General features: G+C 38.1%; 2 protein-coding genes across 3 annotated transcripts; one reads left to right on the top strand and one right to left on the bottom strand.

Annotated features, from left to right (window-relative positions):
- The first annotated feature begins 2,176 nt into the window (after positions 1-2,176).
- On the top strand, positions 2,177-14,832 carry LOC145786402 (solute carrier family 22 member 15-like). 2 transcript variants are annotated; one of them, XM_082598048.1, is made up of 12 exons: positions 2,177-2,273; positions 5,092-5,190; positions 5,587-5,716; positions 6,530-6,694; positions 7,170-7,305; positions 7,547-7,647; positions 8,196-8,298; positions 8,847-8,990; positions 9,507-9,583; positions 10,306-10,487; positions 11,078-11,281; positions 11,658-14,832. In XM_082598048.1, the coding sequence occupies exons 1-12, from the start codon at positions 2,202-2,204 to the stop codon at positions 11,691-11,693; spliced, it is 1,449 nt and encodes a 482-aa protein (XP_082454174.1). In that variant the 5' UTR covers positions 2,177-2,201; the 3' UTR covers positions 11,694-14,832. The 2 variants fall into 2 exon arrangements, with proteins under 2 accessions (XP_082454174.1, XP_082454173.1); XM_082598047.1 differs by lacking the exon at positions 2,177-2,273 and adding an exon at positions 4,590-4,743.
- A 1,684-nt stretch (positions 14,833-16,516) lies between these two features.
- On the bottom strand, positions 16,517-20,125 carry LOC145786917 (uncharacterized). The gene is made up of 4 exons (XM_082598658.1): positions 19,564-20,125; positions 18,677-19,296; positions 17,591-18,359; positions 16,517-17,241 (listed from the first exon to the last, which is right to left on the bottom strand). The coding sequence occupies exons 1-4, from the start codon at positions 20,123-20,125 to the stop codon at positions 16,517-16,519; spliced, it is 2,676 nt and encodes an 891-aa protein (XP_082454784.1).
- Between the last annotated feature and the right edge of the window lie 980 nt (positions 20,126-21,105).

Raw genomic sequence — 21,105 nt, 5'->3', positions numbered from 1 at the left:
AATTGTTTAAATTGTACTGATTCTATCATTTTTGCGGATGACACAAATCTTCTGATGTCAGGTAAGAGTGTGGATAAATTGCATGAAGCGGCCAATACAGAAATGCAAGAAGTTGTCAAATGGCTTGTAGCAAATAAATTATCACTCAATGTAAACAAAACAAAATACATGGTATTTGATACTAACAGTTTACGTGCGAATAAGTGTAAGCAAATCTTAAGTATAAATGATCAACCAATTGAGAGAGTACAAAATATCAGTTTCCTTGGCCTGACTCTGAATGAAAATCTTTCATGGAAATCACACATGCAACATTTGCTGCAAAAGCTTCGAAGAAATTTTGGCATAATTACCAAGAAGAGACCCTGTCTTAATTTGTCAAATTTGATCTGCTTATAGGCTACCATTCTTTAATTGAAAGTAACCTGAAGTATTGCATTACGACTTGGAAACATGGCAACGAAGGACTTATACGAAAACTTCAAAATATCTGTGACAAATTTCATCGTATTTTCCGTCCCAACAATGATAGTTGTAGCAAGATCCCGATAACAATTGAGCAATTGTTCAAACTGGAAATTGGTGTTTTCGTGTTTAAATTTCACAACAATTTACTACCAGATTGCTTCACCAACCTTTTTAAATTTGTCAAAGAGGTTCACAGCCTGTCTACAAGAAACCATGATAATGATTCTCTGTCTAAACATTCCATACTTCTCAAAAACGCTTATTCAACATTCAATAGAATTCACAGGTGCGAAAACATGGAACGAATTTCCTTCTTCAATTAGAAAGACTGATAGGCTACAAAGTCACTGTTTATTCACAAACTAAAACAACATTTAAGCGAAACGGAAACGCAATAGAAAGACAACGTAGAAAGGCTTTCTTGCATTCTTGTGAAGATTTTAGTGGAAATCCGAAATTATTTACAAAAAATTAGGCTAACCTAACAATAATATCAATTGCTTGTGCTGTACTTTTATGTTTGTAGATATTAACAGCAAACGCAATACTCCATAATTAACACGACACGTTGCAAAAGGGGATGAGAGCTTCATCAACACCACCAGGACATCATCATCTACCAGCTCATCCATTCCATCACCCACCAGGACAAGAAGCAATAATTTACACTGGATATCAAACCTCAATCGTCTTAGGCTACTGTGTGATGTGCAGTCTAACCATAGAAAGAGCTCAACACCTGCTCTCCTGGGCCACATTGAAACGAGCTTTTGCCTGAGGATTGGTTTCTTTTATGTCCGGTTTTCTTTCTCCATTCTATTATTATTATTATTATGACTGCTCATCCACATCAATATTGGAACTGGCAAATTCAATCCACAACACTTTTCATTATGCTGTCATTCAATACTACATGTGTGCTTCTGTGTTTTGTTTTATTTTTTGCTATTTGTTTTTTTGGGTTTTGTGGCCGTGCTAACTACTGATATATAGCCTACTACATAATTTTTCATTCAGGCACGTTTTAAACCTTTCAAGGATTTGCCATCTTTTCCCGTTCGTTAACGTGCTGGTAGGTTTATATCGATTTTTGTAGTTAGTATCTTTTTCGTCCCGGACGCGTTAATGACGAAAAATAAAATGATTGATTGATTGAGAGTATTTTTAATTTGCTGGAATTTAAGAATTTCTCTGGGTAAGTTTCCGTGCGTCATAAGAGGATGTGGATGCACCCAAATTTGTACCCTGAAAAGATATCCAATTCAAACCCTTTTAAACCCAATTTGTACCCTTTTAAAAATTTTGCGGAAACTGCAATCAGCGACTTCGGCAAACTCTTACCGGAAATTTTAAAAATTTGCGGAAACTGCGATCATCATTGTTCTATTTTTTTCTCTCGATCTTTTCACTTTGTTTGTTTGCGGAAACTCCAAACAGCGACTTCGGCTTTTTTTAATCTTTCTCTCAATCTTTTCAGGGTACGTACGGTATTGAGGGTACAATTTGTTCAGGGTATGAACTAGATTGCACCCGAAGTAGGTACTCCCATCCATTCATACCGAAGAATTCACCTTTGTTACGCTGATTTAATGTCATCAATCGCTGAAGCATTGTAAAAATCCAAAGATTTTCTGCTTAAATGGAAGCTAAGGAATATAATACAGTATTAACATTTTCTAGATGTTTGCTAGAATGCGCTGGAAATTATGTTCTTGCAATAATTGTTCGTGCACATGAACAACTCATTTATAAGGACTGCTCACCGTTCAGGGTACTTGGTGGCTGGAATAATTCACAGACAACAGGTGAAAATTTTATTCTGTCAGTCTTGGTGATCAGATCTGTGTCAATACTCAATTCTATAGTTGCCTCAAAAACGTTCCAAAGTCAGTTAGCATCTTAATTTTGATGTGAAGCAACTAAAATGCGCTTGTTAAGTGTTAACCAACTTACTACTCTCAATAGTCATGCTTTTCAGCATTGTGAATGTTTTGTTTTCACCTATTAGCTGGCATTAACTAAGGCAATTAACTAGGCTACCTACTTTACAATATAAGTTTATCTTATCATTTCTAGAAACCACCATGGCAAATTACATTTCCGACTACCTACGGTACCTGTGTGAAAAGGCGTTTTCTACCATCCTCCAAATAAAAACAAAAGAATCGCCTTCAACATGGGTTGCTTCACGATATGAGAGTGGCTTTGACCAACACAAAGCCTCGAATAGAGAAATTGGTCACACATAAGCAACAACAGAAATCCCATTGATACATGTGTAACTAGTTACCCAGCTGTATGCTTAAGTTTGTCCATGTTCTTTCACTATTTTCGGGTTTTCCTATCTTTTATCACCAATGACGACAGTAGTTTTGAAGAATAAACGAAATGATCAATTTGTAGGCTACATGCCGTAGCTTTCCTTTCAATAGTGCAGGCCAAAGTTTAATGGCGGCGCTGAAATTCTGACATGCTTTTTGATTGCTGGCGGTATATATATTTTGTATTTTTTTGTCGCCTAACAAACTGTGCTGTTGTTCTAAGAGAGTTGATTCACTTAAATATGATTATAATTGAATTTCTGTTGGTGAATGAAAGTCAAATCCTGAATCCCCTTCGTTAAAACAACTGCACAGTTTGTTAAACAACAAAAGACTTCATTAGGCTACTAAATATATCGCCAGCGATCTGAAGGCATGTTAAAATTTCGGCCTCTACATACTAAACTTTTGGTCGGCACTGTAGTAGTCGTATGTCAACAATAGTTAGGGGGTGCTAGACTGGTCAGGCCTGTTTACAGAGGTGCTAGAGTCAGAAAAGGTTAAGAAACGCTGTCCTAACCCCTAACCCTAAAACGGCAATAATAATTAGGCTACAGTACCCGATAATTCAAAAAAAAAATTGAAAAAATCACCAAGTCGGGATCACCGAAACGAGCCATTTTGAGCTTATATTTTTAAATAAAGTTTTTACTTCAAATGTTGAAATGTTTGTTTACCCCCCCCCCCCCCAACAGTTGCTTTTGCCCCCTTGAAATTTTCTTTCCAGCTACCATACATCACTAATGTAGGCTGAAAAACCTGGGTCTGCTACTATTCGGTGAGTTCGATTCGGTGAGTCCGATTCGGTGAGTTCCTAACCTCTAACTCGTAACCCTAAAACGGCAATGATAATTAAGCTACGGTACCCGATAATTTAAAAAAAAATTGAAAAAATCTCCCGTGAAGGGATTGAACTCACCGAATCGGACTCACCGAAACGGGCCATTCCGGAAAAACCTTGCTAACCGTGTTGCATCTGGGATCGCACTTCTAATGTATATTACTCTGAATTATCCCTGTCAATAGGAAATGGGATAGTATAGAAGGCATATTTTGGGATGGAAATTGCTCCACAAACCCTCAAAAACATGTTAACGATGCACAATTACACATGAAGGCATCGAATGAAATCAAACAGTTATCTGTGTGAGATACCCTTGATGTAACGTTACATGACAACGTCAAATCGGTGATTTCATCAACAACAACTTTTAAATAATGTTAGTTTCAAGTTGCTGTAAAGTAACAACTATTCAATATCTCCTCAGTTCACCTCTATGATGAAATCTTACCATGAGTTTACCCTTGTTGTTCTTGTTGAAATTTGCAAATTTTAGATTACGTAATTACTTGCCTTTTCTTTTAATCTGTTTTAATAAGTGCTTGATATACCTCCACACGAACAAGTTTTGTACACATTAATTTTATTTTCAAATTCAAAAATTATTCATTCTAAACTTCTCAATTTAAAAATTTTCACTCTAATTTGTGCAATTCAAACTCACAAATAAGGAAATTCCTTGAGATTTATGAACTATTTCTGTGTCATTGAAGCGTAGTTACGCCAGCTGTGGTTCTGCTGTCATCAAGAGTTATTAAACATTAGATACAAAAACTTAGAACCCATGCACTATATATATATAAATGTTAAAAAAGGGAACAATAGGAAAAGTCATGGGAAGAAACTAACATATTTGTGAAACATGCATCATAAATTATCCCACCTTAATCTCATCTTATCATCTTCTTACATATATATTACTTACAGGCAATATGCTAAACTAGGTGAAATATTTTCTGTGCATTTGGACATTAAATAATTATCGTAGGTAATTTTGTTTAAGTAGTTTTATTTTGTCTGTGCATCAAAATGGATGCAGAAACTGCTTTTCATTTTGTGGGAAGTTTTGGAAGGTATCAATGGTTTTTAACTGGCATATTCTTCTTAGGAAATGTGAGTAGAAACTAAATAGTGTTATATTTTATTTTGTATTACTTACACATTAATGGGCTTATTTGTAAAACTGCAGTAGCCGAGTTATTCGTAGTCTGATTGATCAGTTGATCGTTAATACCTTGGAACTTGGTCCTTGATAGTAGCATGTTTTACTCACACTTACCGGTACCGTTGTTTTTTTTGTTAAAAAATGGGCTGTTAATACACAAACAAAGCAGGAAACACTGCCTGGAGTGCCTGGTTCAAAACTGAAGTACATAACACTTCACATTTCAATTGCACTGTAGTACTGGTAGTGAAATATCTCAATCATTGAACCATCCATCATTATTATCTTATTCTTAGATGGTTTTTTCTTTTCAAATGGTGCTGATGGTCATAGTTGGAGCTACTCCAAATAAAACAATAGAAAATGAAAAAAACTTGACTACTATTGTCACTGAGGTACGTACCGGTAGCAAGTTAAAAGACAAATATCTTGTTTGGATTAGTCACACTCGCAAAGTTAGTTTGCTCTCTTTGTTTGATGTAAATTGATTTATGTCTCGTAGTTGAAGAGAAATATAAGCCATAACCCATTCACCCAGTCTTGATGAAAAGTCTCAACTTTAAAATTATTCGTGTATATATGTATAATGTTGCACCTTGACTTTGTCAGCAAACGAACATTTGCTACAAAATTTTGCCGCTTATACGTGAATAAATTTGGTAAGTGGATGAAAAAACAAGGAAAAAATGCTTTCTCACTGTGAAACAACAGCTGCTTAGTGCTTATTCTTTTAGCAGCTACGAATTTCACTATCTCTTAATGTTTGTTTTGACTATATTTTTATTTTGCAGTTTGATCTTTATGACAAGACATGGGTTGTTAGTTTAGTACAAAGTCTATTGATGGGTGGCTACATGATTGGATGTGTTGTTTTTGGACAGTTATCCGATATTTTTGGCCGTCAAAAGGTTTTCATAGCCTGTAAGTATCTGTTCGTTCTCTGGGAGCATTTCATTATAATATGGTTCAAATGTTTATTTCATGATTTATTTTCGTTTCCATTTGTTTACTGAATTTTAACAATATTTGATCAGAGTTTTTTTCATGTTATTGTGGATTCTGTACACAAATTGTTTCTCAGTTGATTAGCAAGTACAATTTCTTTACATGTGAATGCTTTTGTACAATGTCACGTGGAGAATGCTGCTTTGTGATTGGTAAAGATTTAAGGTGTAGAACTATTTGCTCTTGCAGGCCGTTTGAATTGTGTGTATTGTCATGGGCTGAACAGCAATTAAAAGAATGACCAGGTATATTAGATGTAACATTCTAGCCTACCCTTAGCAATCATAAAGTAAATTATTTATTTTCAATAAAGTCTTCATACTTTAGCACTTTAAACTTACAGGAACTTCTACAGCAGCATCAAAATCAAAGATATGTTTTCAAAAGATAGAAATTCTAGAAACTTTTTACAAATTTTTTAAAGTCATCATATATTGTATTACTAAATTAAAATGATCATGGGTCAAATATTTAAAGCGATAAATGATTTATATACTGGATTGGTAATCCCCTTCGATGCGGATTGCTGACTTCAAATCCAGCACAGTTTTTTTGTTACCAATCCTTTAGTTTAAAAGACTTAATCATGATGACCACAACACTTTGGTGGGTGGTGAAACATTTTTTTGTATGAATCGAAGCAATTATATCACAGATCAGGTGTTTAACTGCCCAAAATTTCTTTATTCTGCAAATTTATTTTTGATTAAATCAAAATGATTAATGCAGGTGGATTTATTGCAAGCATCATATCATTTTGTTCTGGATTTGCTATGAGTTGGGAAACGTTTGCGGTAACTAGATTTTTAGCTGGAATCTTTATTGGTGGTGCTGGAGTATCAATGTTTGTCCATTTAACTGAACTGATTGGGAAAAAAACATGGGCTAGCGTAGGTAAGATATTTTAAAAATGTCAGTGTCTGCACTAATTCAGAGTAAAGCTATAAACTTGAATTTTTGTGTTGCTTATTCGGCATCATGGGCTTCTATGTTTTGTATTAATTAATTCACGTAAATTGTTTCATGTAGAAATGGTACGTATGTAAGAGTTTGTGTATGAAAATTTGTCATTCTTTTTATAAAAAAAGGACATGTAGGCTAACGGGTCATTACCAATATGCAACACAAATTTGTAAATCAAAATAATTTTATAATTTTGATGGTATGTATCCTAAAAGTCTTTTCACTTTGGATGAAAGGTAAAGTTTTTTGCTAGATAGTGTTAAAACAGCCGCCTTGAGTTTAATTGGAGATTCATTGCGGTCTATAAAGTCATCTATATCCAGCAGTAATATCTGGTATCTTGTGTAGTTTTTAAAGTCTTGTTCACTGAAAACAAGTTTGTTAATATTAACCCTGCGTTGTTCAGGTCTGTTGTATCAAGTTTGTTTTTCATCGGGAATTTGTGTCCTTGCTGGCATCGGTTTGGCATTGCAACGCTGGCAGTTAATTTGTATGGTTGCCGGAGGTAGTGCTTTTGGAGTGATGGTTTTAGTTTTGCTATTGTAAGTATCGATTCGTTCAAACGTTTGCTACGTATATGTATTGTACAGTTTGTGCCTTTTTTCTTATGACCAACATGATGCCAATGAACTTCAATGAAATTTCTTCGAAAGTTAAAGCTAAAGCAATGTTTATTTTAATGCCCACCTTGCAGAAATTATCTTTTGCATTAAGTTTTTCAGAGTTTTGCCTGTGTGCATTTTTTGTTTGATGATCTTCACAGTTTGTTTCATGTGCTTGTAGTGTTCCAGAATCCCCAAGGTGGCTATACTCAGTTGGGAAGATTGAAAAAGCCGAAGCTGTGATGAGGAAAATTGCTGAGAGGAATGGAAATGACTCTAGATGTAATTTATTGAGTGGCAATTCCATCGGTTTTTCACTGAAAAACCTAGTTTAGCATATTTAGATAGGTGCCGGTATTGTAAATCTGTTACGTATACTTTACGTTCTTAATCATATTGAATCTTATTGGTAAAGAAATTTTGTTTTTGAAACACCTACTGCATAAATATAACAAAAGCTAGGGTATACTGTATAATGTATATAATATAATTATATCACAACGATTTACCAGCGAAAAGACCAAGCGAGCATAAACCTTTGTTCAGTCAATCTAAAGCAACAGTTAAGTCGCAGAATGGTAACCAAACCGTTGTTACAAAAACAGTTCGGTAAAGTTTGTTGATAGCTGACTTGTAGGGCAATGAGTAGCTACAGTTTATTGGCCCTGTTGGGCAATAAGGTTTACCGGAAACCCATATTTTTGCAAGACGGATTGTGTAATGTAGTTCTTTTTATCGTAAACATGACGTTTTTTGCAATACCAACCTAATTGAGATCACGTTTTTCTCAGTACTGCTTGTCCTTTACAAATTGTCTATTGCTTTCACAGCAATATATCTGAGCCCGGCAGAAGAGCGGCCGTCCACTCACACCGCTGTTGACCTGTTTCGCTACAGAAGATTGCTGGTCTGGCTTTTGGCCATGAGTTTTCTCTGGCAAGTCATTTTTATTGTGAAACAAACTTTATTACAAGTCAAATTACACAATATGACTACGAAACATTTCTTATACTTGTTTTAAGTTTATAAGACGTATTCGTGCTAAATTTTAGGTTGATATGGCAGCGAAGTTTTGAAAGTTATAATTTAATAAAAGATTAAATGTTTCATTAAATTTTTTTCAGCAAATGTTATTCATTGTTTTGTGTTGTTATTTTTGTTCTAATTCTGAGAGGATGATCCGTTTGTAACTTTTTGGACCCAAAACATTTTAACAACCACAAATGTGTTCCAATATATAGAGATAAAAACAAATATAGTTATTACTATCTGAATCCTTAACAGCCTGTTTCACCTATACGGATCATCAGAAGTTCTTATTCAAATAGAATGTATTAAGTATATTTAAATAGAATAGATCAAATAAATCAAAATAGAATCTATTTAAATATCTAAAATCTATTAAGAATCTATTAAATATGATTCTATTTGAATAAGAACTTCTGATAAAAACAAGTGTATCTAATCCAAACCATGTCAACCAGGTTTGCCAGTGGTTTGATCTACTATGGTCTTACGTTGAGCGCTGCCGATCTTGTTTCTGATCTTTATCTTGGTGTTGCTTTGTCCGGAGCCGTGGAAATACCAGGAAACTTCTTTTGCATTTTCTTAATGGATTGGAAATGGTTTGTTTTTGAAACAAATAATGACTTGATTTTTTTTATAATTGTGTTTAAGTAATCACTTCTTGAATGTTGGTTGACTGTTGACAAGTGAGTTGCCCGCTCAAAGGGCGCTTCTCCATTCAGTGGCACGACGGGTCCTGTAAAATACAGAGTTTACGGGTCTGCTACTATTCGGTGAGTCCGATTCGGTGAGTTTCTAACCTCTAACCCCTAATCCCTAACCCTAAAACGGCAATGTTAATTAGGCTACGGTACCCGATAATTTAAAAAAAAAATGAAAAAATCTCCCGTTAAGGGATCGGACTCACCGAAACGGGCCATTCCGAGAGTTTACAAACGCCAGCGCTTCAACAATAAGCGGAAACTTTACTAGGTCATTCTCATCATCTAAATTTAGTCATCCGGCATCAGCGAAACTTCCAAGGTTATGCTTCTTAAAAGATTTCCTTGATCCAAATATTAAGATTTTACTGTATTTTCATACTTTCTCTAACGCAACACCGTGGTCATGTGCAGGTTTGGAAGAAAGGGGACTTTGCTGTCTCTTTTCCTCCTTTGCAGTCTCTCCACCCTCATCCTGTCGTGTTTAATGGGTATGTGTTGTATCAATGAGTTGCTTGTGTTAAAGCCAACCTTTCAATTGTATACAATTGTGGTGTACGAAATGCAATTTATTCAGAACGATAAGTATTTACAGTAAGGGATGCATATTGCACAGCTGGTAGTCCAGGTCATATGATTTGCAAGTGATGTGGTTCAACCTCACATCGAATAAATTATGGTTTTTCTTGTTCACGTCACGTTTCGCGTGACCCTGCATCTTTATATGGGTTTTGCTGAATTGTATATTGTGGTCGCCGAGATGCAGACCTTTGGACCATAAAACTGCACGACTATTTTTTTATGCTGATAAGATGTTTATTGAAGTTAGAAAGACATTGAAAAAAGCTGATGCTACATTTACGATTTAGCAGCCTGCACTGCGAGTGTTCATTGCTACCGAGATGCTTTTGCATTGATTTACATCTCTCAGTCATTGATCACGTAAAAACATTGAACAGGTATATGATGCGTGGCAGACCAACCTACGCGCAATGACACCGTGTTGTGAAAACAATAGCCTACATCAGTTCTTAAATTCTTCGAAAATTGTTTTTTGTTGCTGACTTCATAACCACAATTTTGCATTGCACGTGGAATATGTTCAATGACTTTGCAAACTTAAAAATAAACTTGTCTTCGTGGTTGCATTTCTTCGCGATTATCTAGACCGTGCCATCACAAGGTGCTCACCGAACTTTTTGTTTGTTTTCAGAATATGCAACTGCAAAACTTGTGCTTGGACTAGCAGCCAAGTTAGCTATAGCTGGAGCTTTCAATGTCGTCTACGTTTATTCTTGCGAGATCTTTCCAACTCCTCTGCGAACCGTAACTCTCGGAATTGTGTCAACAATGGCTAGAGTGGGTGCCGTCATAGCTCCTTTCACTCCTTTGATGGTACGAATTGTTGTTAAATTATGTGCCATTTGTAGTGGCGTACGCATGGGAGCATTGAACCATTTCCTTGCGCCAGCTGTTACCTTAAACATTGCAGAGACTGTAAGATTAGGTTACTCTTCGTCAGAAAATCGTCAAATTGAATCGAATACTTTCCCTAACAAAAACCTGCCTACGCCACTGGCCATTTGTATAAGTTTTACTCTAAAATTGCATGGATAACCTCAGACATGCCAAAACCTCTAATCAGAGAGTTTGAGTTTGTTAACATACAGCATTGCACGTCTGTGAATTACTTAAACGTACTACAGTAAGAAGTATACACTTGGTAGGCTACTAGGGTGCCGATTGCTACCAAATATGTTCTGTTGGGTATGTTGGTGGAGGAGCTACGCATGAGAAGGCCCATGACAGGACCTCGTGTGATAAGTCTACTGAAGTAGTTCCAACTCACCATTTTTGTTAACTTTACCAAGATTATTTCACCGGTTTAACAGTATGATATGGCTTCTCCTACTTAGTAGTCAAAGTAGTGGGCGATTAAGTATATCACGCACCAATGTTTGATCAAATATAAATGCTTTAACCAGGGGAGTGTTCACGAGTACGCCCCCAACTTGTTCTTCGGGATTGTCGCCACTTTGTCCTTGATTCTTACCCTGCTGCTTCCACGGACTGTCGGTAAACCGGTCCCCCAAACCATCGAGGAAGTGATTGGAGAAAACCTGTACAAGCACCTCATCACTGAGAATGACAACATTCAACCGGCCTGTGACGCTGATAAGGGCGATGAGGTGAGAGCGAAAAAGTTTTCAAAAATTTTGTTTTAACTTTTAGTGGAAGACAAGACGAATTTAGAAATCGTTTCTTTGTTTTTGAGATCTGTTGTTTAATAATTTTACCATTGTCGAGCTTTTGAAAATTATTTGATATTTTAAATTAGTTTTTTTAAAAGATTTAAAATATGCTGTTCATTTTGAAAACCTATTTTAAACACATCATTCGTAACAAGAAACAACTCTAAATTATATCATCAACATTGTGATATTTTGTACTCTGTCTATAAATTGTTTAAGTTTTAAAAAAAATCTCACAGTTGTATAATGTATTGTATAGTCAAGTCAACTTTGAAGCTTAATTTTTTTTTTCAAAATAATTTATGCTTTATAGGATATCTTTAAAAACTACCCAACTGCTATTGCATGAACAATGAAGACTGGATGATCCTACAACTTCTGCAAGCAGTCCGTTCTGCATTGTGATGTTTTTTATTACATACCTCAGTTTAAATATACGGCATTACGGCTGCATTGTTTATTTGTGTATCAGAAATGGCAACACTGCTAAATTCTGAATCTTTGCTGAAGATGGGCTTTTGCTGTCGCGAGTGTTTGCTTCCTAGTTAAAGAATCATCGCATTGTTTAGAAAAGCTTGGTTTTGTGAATCCAACAGTGTTTCTATTCCATTATTTGTCTGTTGAACGTTTTGTCACTTCTCGATATTCTGTATTCCCACTGTTTTTGTATAGCCTATGCAGTTTCTTCATGCACTGTTACAACAGTATAAATATTCCAAGTGAGATACGATAAGCATCTGATGCATGACGCATTGAGTTGAAAACACATTTGCGACTAGTTGTTGCTACAATAAAGTTGTATATTTACTAATATTGACAAAAACTAATTCGTTTCGGTTCTGGGACTTTCCCCAGCAGCTGAAGACAACTGAAGCAAACATATTACACTTGTTCATGTTTGCCAGTTAGAAGAGTTACTAACACCAAGATAGGCTAGTTTTGAGTATGCTATTGTAAATTCTTACAGGTTATGTTTGCATGATCGTGGTTTTCTTTTGGAATGCCGTAAAAACTCTCACTTGATTGTTTGCATCGAAACTGGGCTAAGCCGGATCGGTGGTCATAAATTGTCACCTTACGACAGCTTATCGCTATATCTTCTGTCGTCATTTCTTTATGCAACATTGCCATGGTTCATAAGTGCATTTAGACCAGTGGTTCCCAACCTTTTTGTAGCCACGGACCCCTTTAGACAAATTATTAATTCTGTAGACCCCTACCTACATTTTGCCTGAAACTCAATTAACATAGGCTACTATTGACTATTGTAATAATTATGCTACTCAACTACTGTACTGTGTCATATTGCATTGCCGCTATGACTCCTGCGGCAAATATGAGGTTAAACAGTTGCTTAAATAAGAAAATGAATGAATTGTTCAAGAAATGTCAGCAGTATTTGAATATTAAGGTGACCGAAGGTGCCATGTCGAAACTTTTTCAACGTAAGCAAATTTAATGAGAGGGTTGTTGTTGCCTTTCCTGAACTAAACGACTGAACTGTGGTTAAGTTTTTGACAATGCAACACGCATGCCATTTTCAACGTCCAGGCGATGTTTAGTTTTTATTGTAACAAGAGCTGAGAATCCTGCCTAGCAAAGGTAAGGGGTTATGAATCGTAACAAAATAACAATAGCTTGCTTTGCCAAGAATGGGTAGGTTTGCAGTTGTGAGCACCAAAATTCTTCCACAATTTTTGAATGAAATTCAATGCGTAATAACTCTTTTGATCTCAAATCAAGTAGGTCATCTTTACTGAGATCGTCATCGCTAATGTTGCTCAAGTCAAAAAGAAAAGGATTTCGAATCCATGTTTCAACTTCGTGCGGCAGGTGTTGCGCAAAATTTTTGTCTCATAGAGATCAAAAGAGTACATTTTCTTTGAGTTTCATCCATCAAGACAAGATATTCTAACATTGAAAAGTTAGCGTAATTACCTGCTTTCAATCTGCGTTTCCAAACCGGCAACTTGGCTAAAAACGCTTTCAGTTTTTCAGCTGCGTCAATTATTATCACACCTGGTCCTTGAAGACTTCGTGCGGCAAGTGTGCGCAAAATTTTTGTCTCATAGAGATCAAAAGAGTACATTTTCTTTGAGTTTCATCCATCAAGACAAGATATTCTAACATTGAAAAGTTAGCGTAATTACCTGCTTTCAATCTGCGTTTCCAAACTGGCAACTTGGCTAAAAACGCTTTCAGTTTTTCAGCTGCATCAATTATTGTCACACCTGGTCCTTGAATACCACGATTAACATTGTAAATATGACCGAAAATATCGGCTAAGTAGGCCATGCCGCATAGAAAACTTTTACTCTCAAACAATTTTGAGAGGGGACTTCCTTTTGCTTTCAAAAGAGTTGATACCTCAAAAGAGTTGGTACCTCATTGTTTAGCTGCTGCAGTCGTTTTAAAACTTCTCCTCTAGAATAGATAACCAACGTACCTCAGAATGATACAAAGTACTTCGTATTCTGACCCTACTTCTTGACAGAGCGCTTTAAAAGTACGATGGTTTACAGCTCTGCTTTTGATAAAATTAAGAACTTTCACGCAATTCGTCACAATTTCTTTTGAGACTTGCTGGTAAAGTTTTTGCTGCGAAGGCGTACCTGTGCAAAAAATAATGGGTAACAACCACGCGAGGAGCTTTGTTTTTTACTAAAGCAGCAAATCCGGATTTGTTCCCGAGCATAGCTGGTGCTCTATCCGTGCATATAGAACATTTTTTTTTCCAAAATTCATCAAAGTAATCACGGACCCCCAAGGGGTCCGCGAACCCCAGGTTGGGAACCACTGATGTAGACGGTCAATCCTTGTGTGGCTTGATTTGCGTCAACACCTGCTTGGCATACGGACAATTACGATCATTTTGCCGCTGTTAGAAAATTATCCAATTTGTGTATTTGCATTTCATGTCTGAAAAGCAAATGAATTACCAGGCATTCATGTGGTATAGAACTAATTTATGGGATAACAGCATATACCGTCTGCACTGCCGTTATATTTATCAGTGCGTCGAAAATATTTTCCTCATCTGTACGAAACGTAATTTGGTACAAAATGTAGTCAACACCATGCCGTCTTTTGAAAATACAGTATCGTACTACAGTTGAGTGTAACGTTATTTTTATGTGTTTATCTAAATAGGTAGCCACTTCTGTGAGATAGATCAAAGTTTTACGAGGTACTACATATTTAAAGTTTTGCTGCATATTTAAATAAGGCGTCTTGTGGTTAAAAAGTTTTGAATCGTTTGCGATAAAAAAGAGTTTTGGCTCTGCTATGTCTTTCTAATAATCAGACATAGCAGAGCATAAAGTTAGTGCTCCACTTTTATGGGTTTTTTGGATTTTGTCATGTCTTCAAATTTTTGTTGCAATCAATGTTAGTGTTGGTGAACCTACATTGTAGACCACCGATTGGTGACTTGACATACCGAACATACTGCTTTTTCGATTCTTATCGCAATAAATATATACATTCTATATATACTTTGGTGCTGTTTTTCATTCCGTCACAAGCCAAATACATTTTCATCACCAGGTCTACCACATTTTCATCACCCAAAAAGAGGTCATGTTTAGTAAGCAAGTAACATGCCAGTGGATTTTTATGTTTAAACAATTTTTACATCTTAGATTATTGTAGACCTATGTAGCAAAAGTGACAAATAAAAAACATATCATATTTATTTGTCAGATTCAGTCAATGAATATTTTGCTGTTCATATGATTTTCACACAAAACATGCGTTTTACATTTGCATTTTGAGCCATAGCTTATTGCAGATGAAGAATTGCTCGATTTTCAACAATTCATTAAAAAAAACCTATAGTTCTGCAATATTTGAACTATTCTGTCTATTTTTTAATGTGCCATCATTTAAACAAAGCTAATGCAAGCTAGCTATCAAGTTTAAGACGCCTTTGCACTAGCTTGGGGTAGATCGAACAATTTAACATCATCAATGCCAACATTTTTCTCTGACAGATACTTCCACACACCGCTCAAAAGCGTTATCCTATTCTTTGGTGTAAGACAGCATAAGCATCCAATCAAAGGATGTGAACTCGAAAAATGAAATTAGTGGTCTATTCATCCAAATAGGCATTAGGCAACACAAGAGTCGAACAATAGTGGTTACAAGAGTAGGTGCTCACTGCCTACCTACAATCCCTCCTCGGTCTGCCTCAATCATACTTGCAATTGTTTCATGTTGTTTTTTGATTTATTGAGAGCGAGTTGGGATAAAAACTTGATTTTGTATAAACTTACAATGGCTTTAACACGACAACTTAAATCCGTGGTACACATTCATTTCTCTAGCTTGCTTTTTTCGATAATGAAAAGAAACTCAACACAAAGGCAGGCAAAACTGTGTCCAGAAACAACGGCTCCCGGCACGCAGCAAAAGGCGATAATCGGTTGTGAAATCTCTTTGCAGCCAGGCAAGCCACGTCACGCGAGACACAGAAGCAACGCAAATTCAATGTCAACAAAATTTCATCACAATTTCAATTCCGATCAAGAGGGCAATTGACCCGCCGGAACATTGCGGCCCCTAATTATGGCACATAATTACAAACAAAAGTTGAAGTAGAAGGGTCAATTCCCGAAATGCAATACACAGAAAGTATGTACATCAAGCTACACAGAAACGGTGACTATCCTTTTTTAGCAGTGCAAGGCACTGGGATACCCTGGCCACAATGGCCTGGCGAATACTTACACAATTAACGATTAATATCTACGTTAGTTTCATGAGACACACACAGTAGCAAACAAATCAAAGGCACTACACAGTAACTAACTAGCCACTTATGATGACGCAAATCACTGAGAACGCTGGCGAATACTTACACGATTAGTATTTACATTATTTTCATGAAACACACAATAGCAAACAAATCAAATTTATTACACAGTAACTAACTAGCTACTTATAATGAGGCCGATCACTGAGAGCGCTGTAGAGCATACGTTACTAGGACATGTTGTTGAGTTACGCATATTGGGGCCCTGCGGATGACACATAGAGATACGCAGGTTAAAAACAGATTTGCGCGTTACATATCTACAATACACTACAAATTTAAATGAAAGGCAAGGGTGGTACAGATGTCTCCACGACACCCGCTAACAACAGGACGGGGCCGGGTCCAGAACGCAGTCAAGCACCCCCCACAGGAGCAACGCACGATATATCCCTTAGGACCAGATCCACTTTGACCTCACCCGATGCCTCATCCACCACTGAGACTGCCACCCTGGCGCGCCGGACAATCGGTTTTCCTTTCCTAATTTGGGGAATGATCTCATGGACTCTCCCCAGACGGTACCTCCCTCTCTTAGTTATATCTTCTGGAGAACCAACCACCACTAATTGGCCAGGCTGTAGGTTTTCCACCAAACTGGCCCACTTCTTTCTACCCTGCAGGGAAGGTAAATAGAAAGAGATCCATTTCTCCCAGAAACTGTGAGATAGAGCCAGGTTATACCTATAGTCTCTCCGTAACTCATCTCGGTCATGAGGATTTCCTACTGATGAAAATGGGCTCAAGAAGGGGTTAAGGAGTGCGGCTGGGGTGATAACAGTAGAATCCTTAGGGTCATCACAGACAGGAACTAAAGGTCTTTCGTTGACTATTCTTGTGGCACTACCCGTGAATGTAAGAAGTTCAACAAAGTTGGGTTTCCGTGATGAGTTCCCAATAACGTGGGAAAAGGCAATTTTGAATTGCTTGACCATTGCTTCCCAGGCCCCTCCCTGGGCCGGGGCATACGGAGGAATGAACTCCCAGTTAATTCCCTTTTTTCGCAAAGAAGTTTGAATTTCAGAAGACTCCAGAATTTCTGGTAGTCTTTTAGATGCTGCTTGAAATGTGGTCCCGTTATCTGAGTACATGTTACGTATAGATCCACGAGCCAAAGAGCAAGCAAGAGCCAAAGTCTACAAATCTGGTAAATGCTAAAACAAATTCACTGTAAGATAGTGACGTCACAAGTTCCACATGGATTGCTCTACTCGCAAGGCAGGTAAATAACAATCCCCATGCTTTCTTTTGGCTTCTTCCCTCCACAAACGTCATTGGACCAAAATAATCTACGCCACTGTTGAAGAAGGGTTTGTTATAGGCCGTGGTTCGTGGTAATGGTAAATCCGACACAAGCTGCCTGATAGGCTTTGCTTTCTCTAAGGCACATGGAGCGCAGTCATGCAAATAATGTTTCACCGAGGAATTACCATTTGCAATCCAAAAACGTTGGCGAGTAGATAACAGTGTCTGTTGCACACCACAGTGATAGCTATCACAATGAGCGTCAAGGACAACTAGCCGTGTCAATGCGTGCCTCGAAGGCAAAATAAGAGGATGCTTCGCATCGACCGTTATTTCGGGAGACTTACTCAAACGACCTTCAATACGAAGTCTCCCTCGTGTGTCCACACAAGGACGATACTTTTTTAGCGAGCGCAACTCCTTCAGACACTGTTTATCAGCGCCAGCTTCGCTCGAAGCAAGACGTTTTGTTACCACATCGATCGACTCTGGCAGACCGTCACAACTTAACAAATCTCTATACACTACTTTCTGTACGTAGGAAACAACCCTATTTAAAGCGTCCTCTAGATAAGATGCATTTAACTTTGGTTTTACATACCCATGTTTCTTGCATTTGGATACAATGAACTCCGTGAAAGCTACAAGATAGGCGGCTCTCTTTTTCAACACGTACAACGTAGGTGCGGTTTCGATCATCTTGCTAATGGAGCCAGTTGCATTTTCTCTTACCGTCATCTCCGGTGACAGTTCCATTTTACGAATAGCAGCATCTGCTCCATTCACCTTGGGACCTCGCCTTCCTGCATGAGAAAAGATGGACCGCTCAACCACGTCTCTCTGGAACCTGTTTTGGTGATGGCGTTCGGTCTGGTTCCAACGTCTGCAGAGTTGAGATGTGTCGGACAGTAATGCCATTCGCTCACCTCTGACAAGAGTAAAATACGATTTAACCTACGAGTAACAAACTTGCATAATCGTAAATCAGGGTTTCTGATCCACTGAAGGACAGTATTCGAGTCACACCAGAAATGTTTTCTAAGATCAGGCAAGTGTAGTGCGTTAGCTGCTTGGTTTAACAGCTCCGTAGTATTAAGCGCGGCTACAAGCTCCTTTCTGGCAATCGGCCATGCACTTTGATGCTTGAGGACAACCCTACTTTTGCCAAAAACGAAGGATACACAAGGGACTCCCTTACACAGCCTACGTATATACACCACGGAAGCAAAGGAGTGATTGGAAGCATCACTGAATCCATGTAACTGATATACGATATCATCTGCGCAACACGGCTCGGTGTTTACAAAATACCATCTAGGTATAGAAAATTGTTTCAGCAAATCTAAAGAATGAAGCCACGACTTCCATTCTTTTATGTAGTCGGGTGGCACTTCGGTGTCCCAATCAAGACCTTCAATAGCTAAACGCTGCAGAATTAACCTAGCTTTTAGGAAGAATGGAGCGCCGAACCCTAGTGGATCGAAGTTTTGGCCAAGTTGGCTTAACATTGAGCGACGTGTGTACTTCTCTAAGGGTCGGAGAGAGCACTTAATGAAGAATGAATCTGACTCGGTTTGCCACACACAACCTAGAGTTTTTGCTACTGGTAAGTCTGTGTCGTCTTTTTTGAGGTCGATATCGCGAAAGGAAGAAGCTAACATCTCCTTTTTGAAGTTGGATAAAACATCCAACGCCCTTTTGTTGGCACTCCATTTCACCAAACTAAAGCCTCGGCTATCGAACAAGTCAATGGCTTCTTTTGCAATCTCAGTGACCTCATCAAGGCTATTTCCAGAGAATATCAGATCGTCCATATACATATTTTTTCGAATGGTACTCAGGGTCAGGTCACTGGCTCCAGTGGGGTTTTGTTCAATCATTTTTTGAATAGCTAAGCAGGCGATGTATGGACTGCTTTTAATTCCCCAAGGGTGTACACAGAATCTAAACGGAATTACTTTGCCCTTTTCGATATCATTATTCTCAAACCATAGCAAACGGAACAAGTCGCGTTGTTCCATTGGTAATTGAATCTGGAAGAAGCACTTGGTTAGGTCTGCCATTAGGCCAAACTTTCCCAATCTAAAGCGAGCCAGAACTTGTGTTAAAGGGTTTAATATGTCTGGGCCCGACAAAATCACATCATTAACACACCTACCCTTAAACTCAGATTTGCCGTCATATACCACTCGCTTTTTTGCTTGGGATGTCACAAAATATGGTAAGTACCACACACTTGCCGATGAGTCGTCGTCTTTTACCGGCTCAATGTACTCACTGGACTGCATTTCAGTCATCGTGTCTACTAAGAATATTCGAACATCAGATTGCTTTAAAGCCTTTCGTCGTAAGCTCAGAACACGGTCAAGAGCGAAAGAGTGGTTATCCGGTAATTCAAAGTCGGTTTTTAACGGTACGGGCATTTCAAATCTCCCATCTTCAACTTTCATTTGCGTCTCAACAAATTTTTGTGCTATGACATCATTGCGGGACAGTTCTATCGTTTCATCTGTTAGGGTTAAATCCTTTATTACATGTTTTAAGCGACTGATTTCAATCTCCTGCGCATCAAAACTGTCAAGACTAAGTGACTCCTCAGCGACGTTACCATTAATGGCAACACGACGTACTTTAGAATCACCAAAGATCATAGAACCTCGACCTCCACTAGCCAGCCAGCCCAGTGGGGTTAAAATAGCATGGGGCTCTTCCCGAGTCATGCCAACACGTTCTTCTAGTACTCGCATCAAGTAAGCATGGTCATTCCCGATTAGAATATCGACCGACATTTTTGTTAGGTAACGAAATCAATTCAACATTATCGAAATGTGAAAACCTATTTAAGTCTTGATGCTGCGGCAATGTTTCGACATGGTCACTCCAAGGTGCGTTTACCACTGCTTCCACATCACCATACAGTTCGTCAGTAACTAAGGATTGGATATTAAATTTAACCAGATCAGAGTGTATCTCTTGTTTGCCTGCTAGAGTGTCCATGCGGAAAGAGACATTATCCGCGGCTTTTAGATACAATTCTTTAACCAATCGGTTTGAAACAAATGTGAGCTGCGAGCCTGGGTCGTGTTGACAGTAAACCAGAGTGGTCTCTCCATTAGATGGGTTTATGACCCGCACAGCCGTGACACGATTAAACACTGCCCTCTTATGAGCGATGCTTACACTACGATTAGTGACGGCAGGTGCCGTTCTAAGACCATTGCCATTGCCCGATGTTCCTTGAGGACTCACATAAGCGTCGTGCAGTAGATAATAGTGCTTAAATCGGAAATCTTCGCCGCAGCGCCTACAATTACACGATTGGGTGCAGTTTTTTGCTTGGTGTCCTAGACGTAGGCAGTTTAGACAACGACCAGTCGTGGCGATAACATCCCGGCGTCGCGACGGCGTCAAGTTTAGGAACTCGGGACAATTGGGTAGTCTGTGACGCTCTTGCTTATTCCTACTCTCACAATAGATACAAAGTATGTCCTTCCTCGTACCCTCAAAAGAGCGGCTACCAAACGTGTCTTCTCGGCTCCCAGAACTAAAGCCAGACCCGCGACTGCTACCTTGGGCGACATTTCTGACAGGCTGTGCTGAGGTTTGACGAATACGCATAATGTGATTATCACTTGCCGACCGTTTTGTATCTTTTCTAGCAACGACTTCCTCCATTAAGCGTATGGCGAAGTCCGTAGAG

This window comes from Aplidium turbinatum, chromosome 17, assembly GCF_918807975.1.
Source record: "Aplidium turbinatum chromosome 17, kaAplTurb1.1, whole genome shotgun sequence".
Taxonomy (NCBI): Eukaryota; Metazoa; Chordata; class Ascidiacea; order Aplousobranchia; family Polyclinidae; genus Aplidium; species Aplidium turbinatum.
This window is presented reverse-complemented; position numbering and strand designations above follow the sequence as displayed.

What these genes read in the sequence shown, in the direction of transcription:
- LOC145786917 (XM_082598658.1), bottom strand. Translation starts at nt 20,125, where the DNA reads ATGACTCGGGAAGAGCCCCATGCTATTTTAACCCCACTGGGCTGGCTG. An exon ending in CGGCAAATCTGAGTTTAAGG is followed by an intron (nt 19,297 to 19,563) that starts GTAGGTGTGTTA and finishes TCGCCTGCTTAG; the next exon opens with CTATTCAAAAAATGATTGAA. An exon ending in ACGTTTTTGGATTGCAAATG is followed by an intron (nt 17,242 to 17,590) that starts GTAATTCCTCGG and finishes ACATGTACTCAG; the next exon opens with ATAACGGGACCACATTTCAA.
- LOC145786402 (XM_082598047.1), top strand. Translation starts at nt 4,660, where the DNA reads ATGGATGCAGAAACTGCTTTTCATTTTGTGGGAAGTTTTGGAAGGTAT. An exon ending in ATGGTTTTAGTTTTGCTATT is followed by an intron (nt 7,306 to 7,546) that starts GTAAGTATCGAT and finishes ATGTGCTTGTAG; the next exon opens with TGTTCCAGAATCCCCAAGGT. An exon ending in CATCCTGTCGTGTTTAATGG is followed by an intron (nt 9,584 to 10,305) that starts GTATGTGTTGTA and finishes GTTTGTTTTCAG; the next exon opens with AATATGCAACTGCAAAACTT.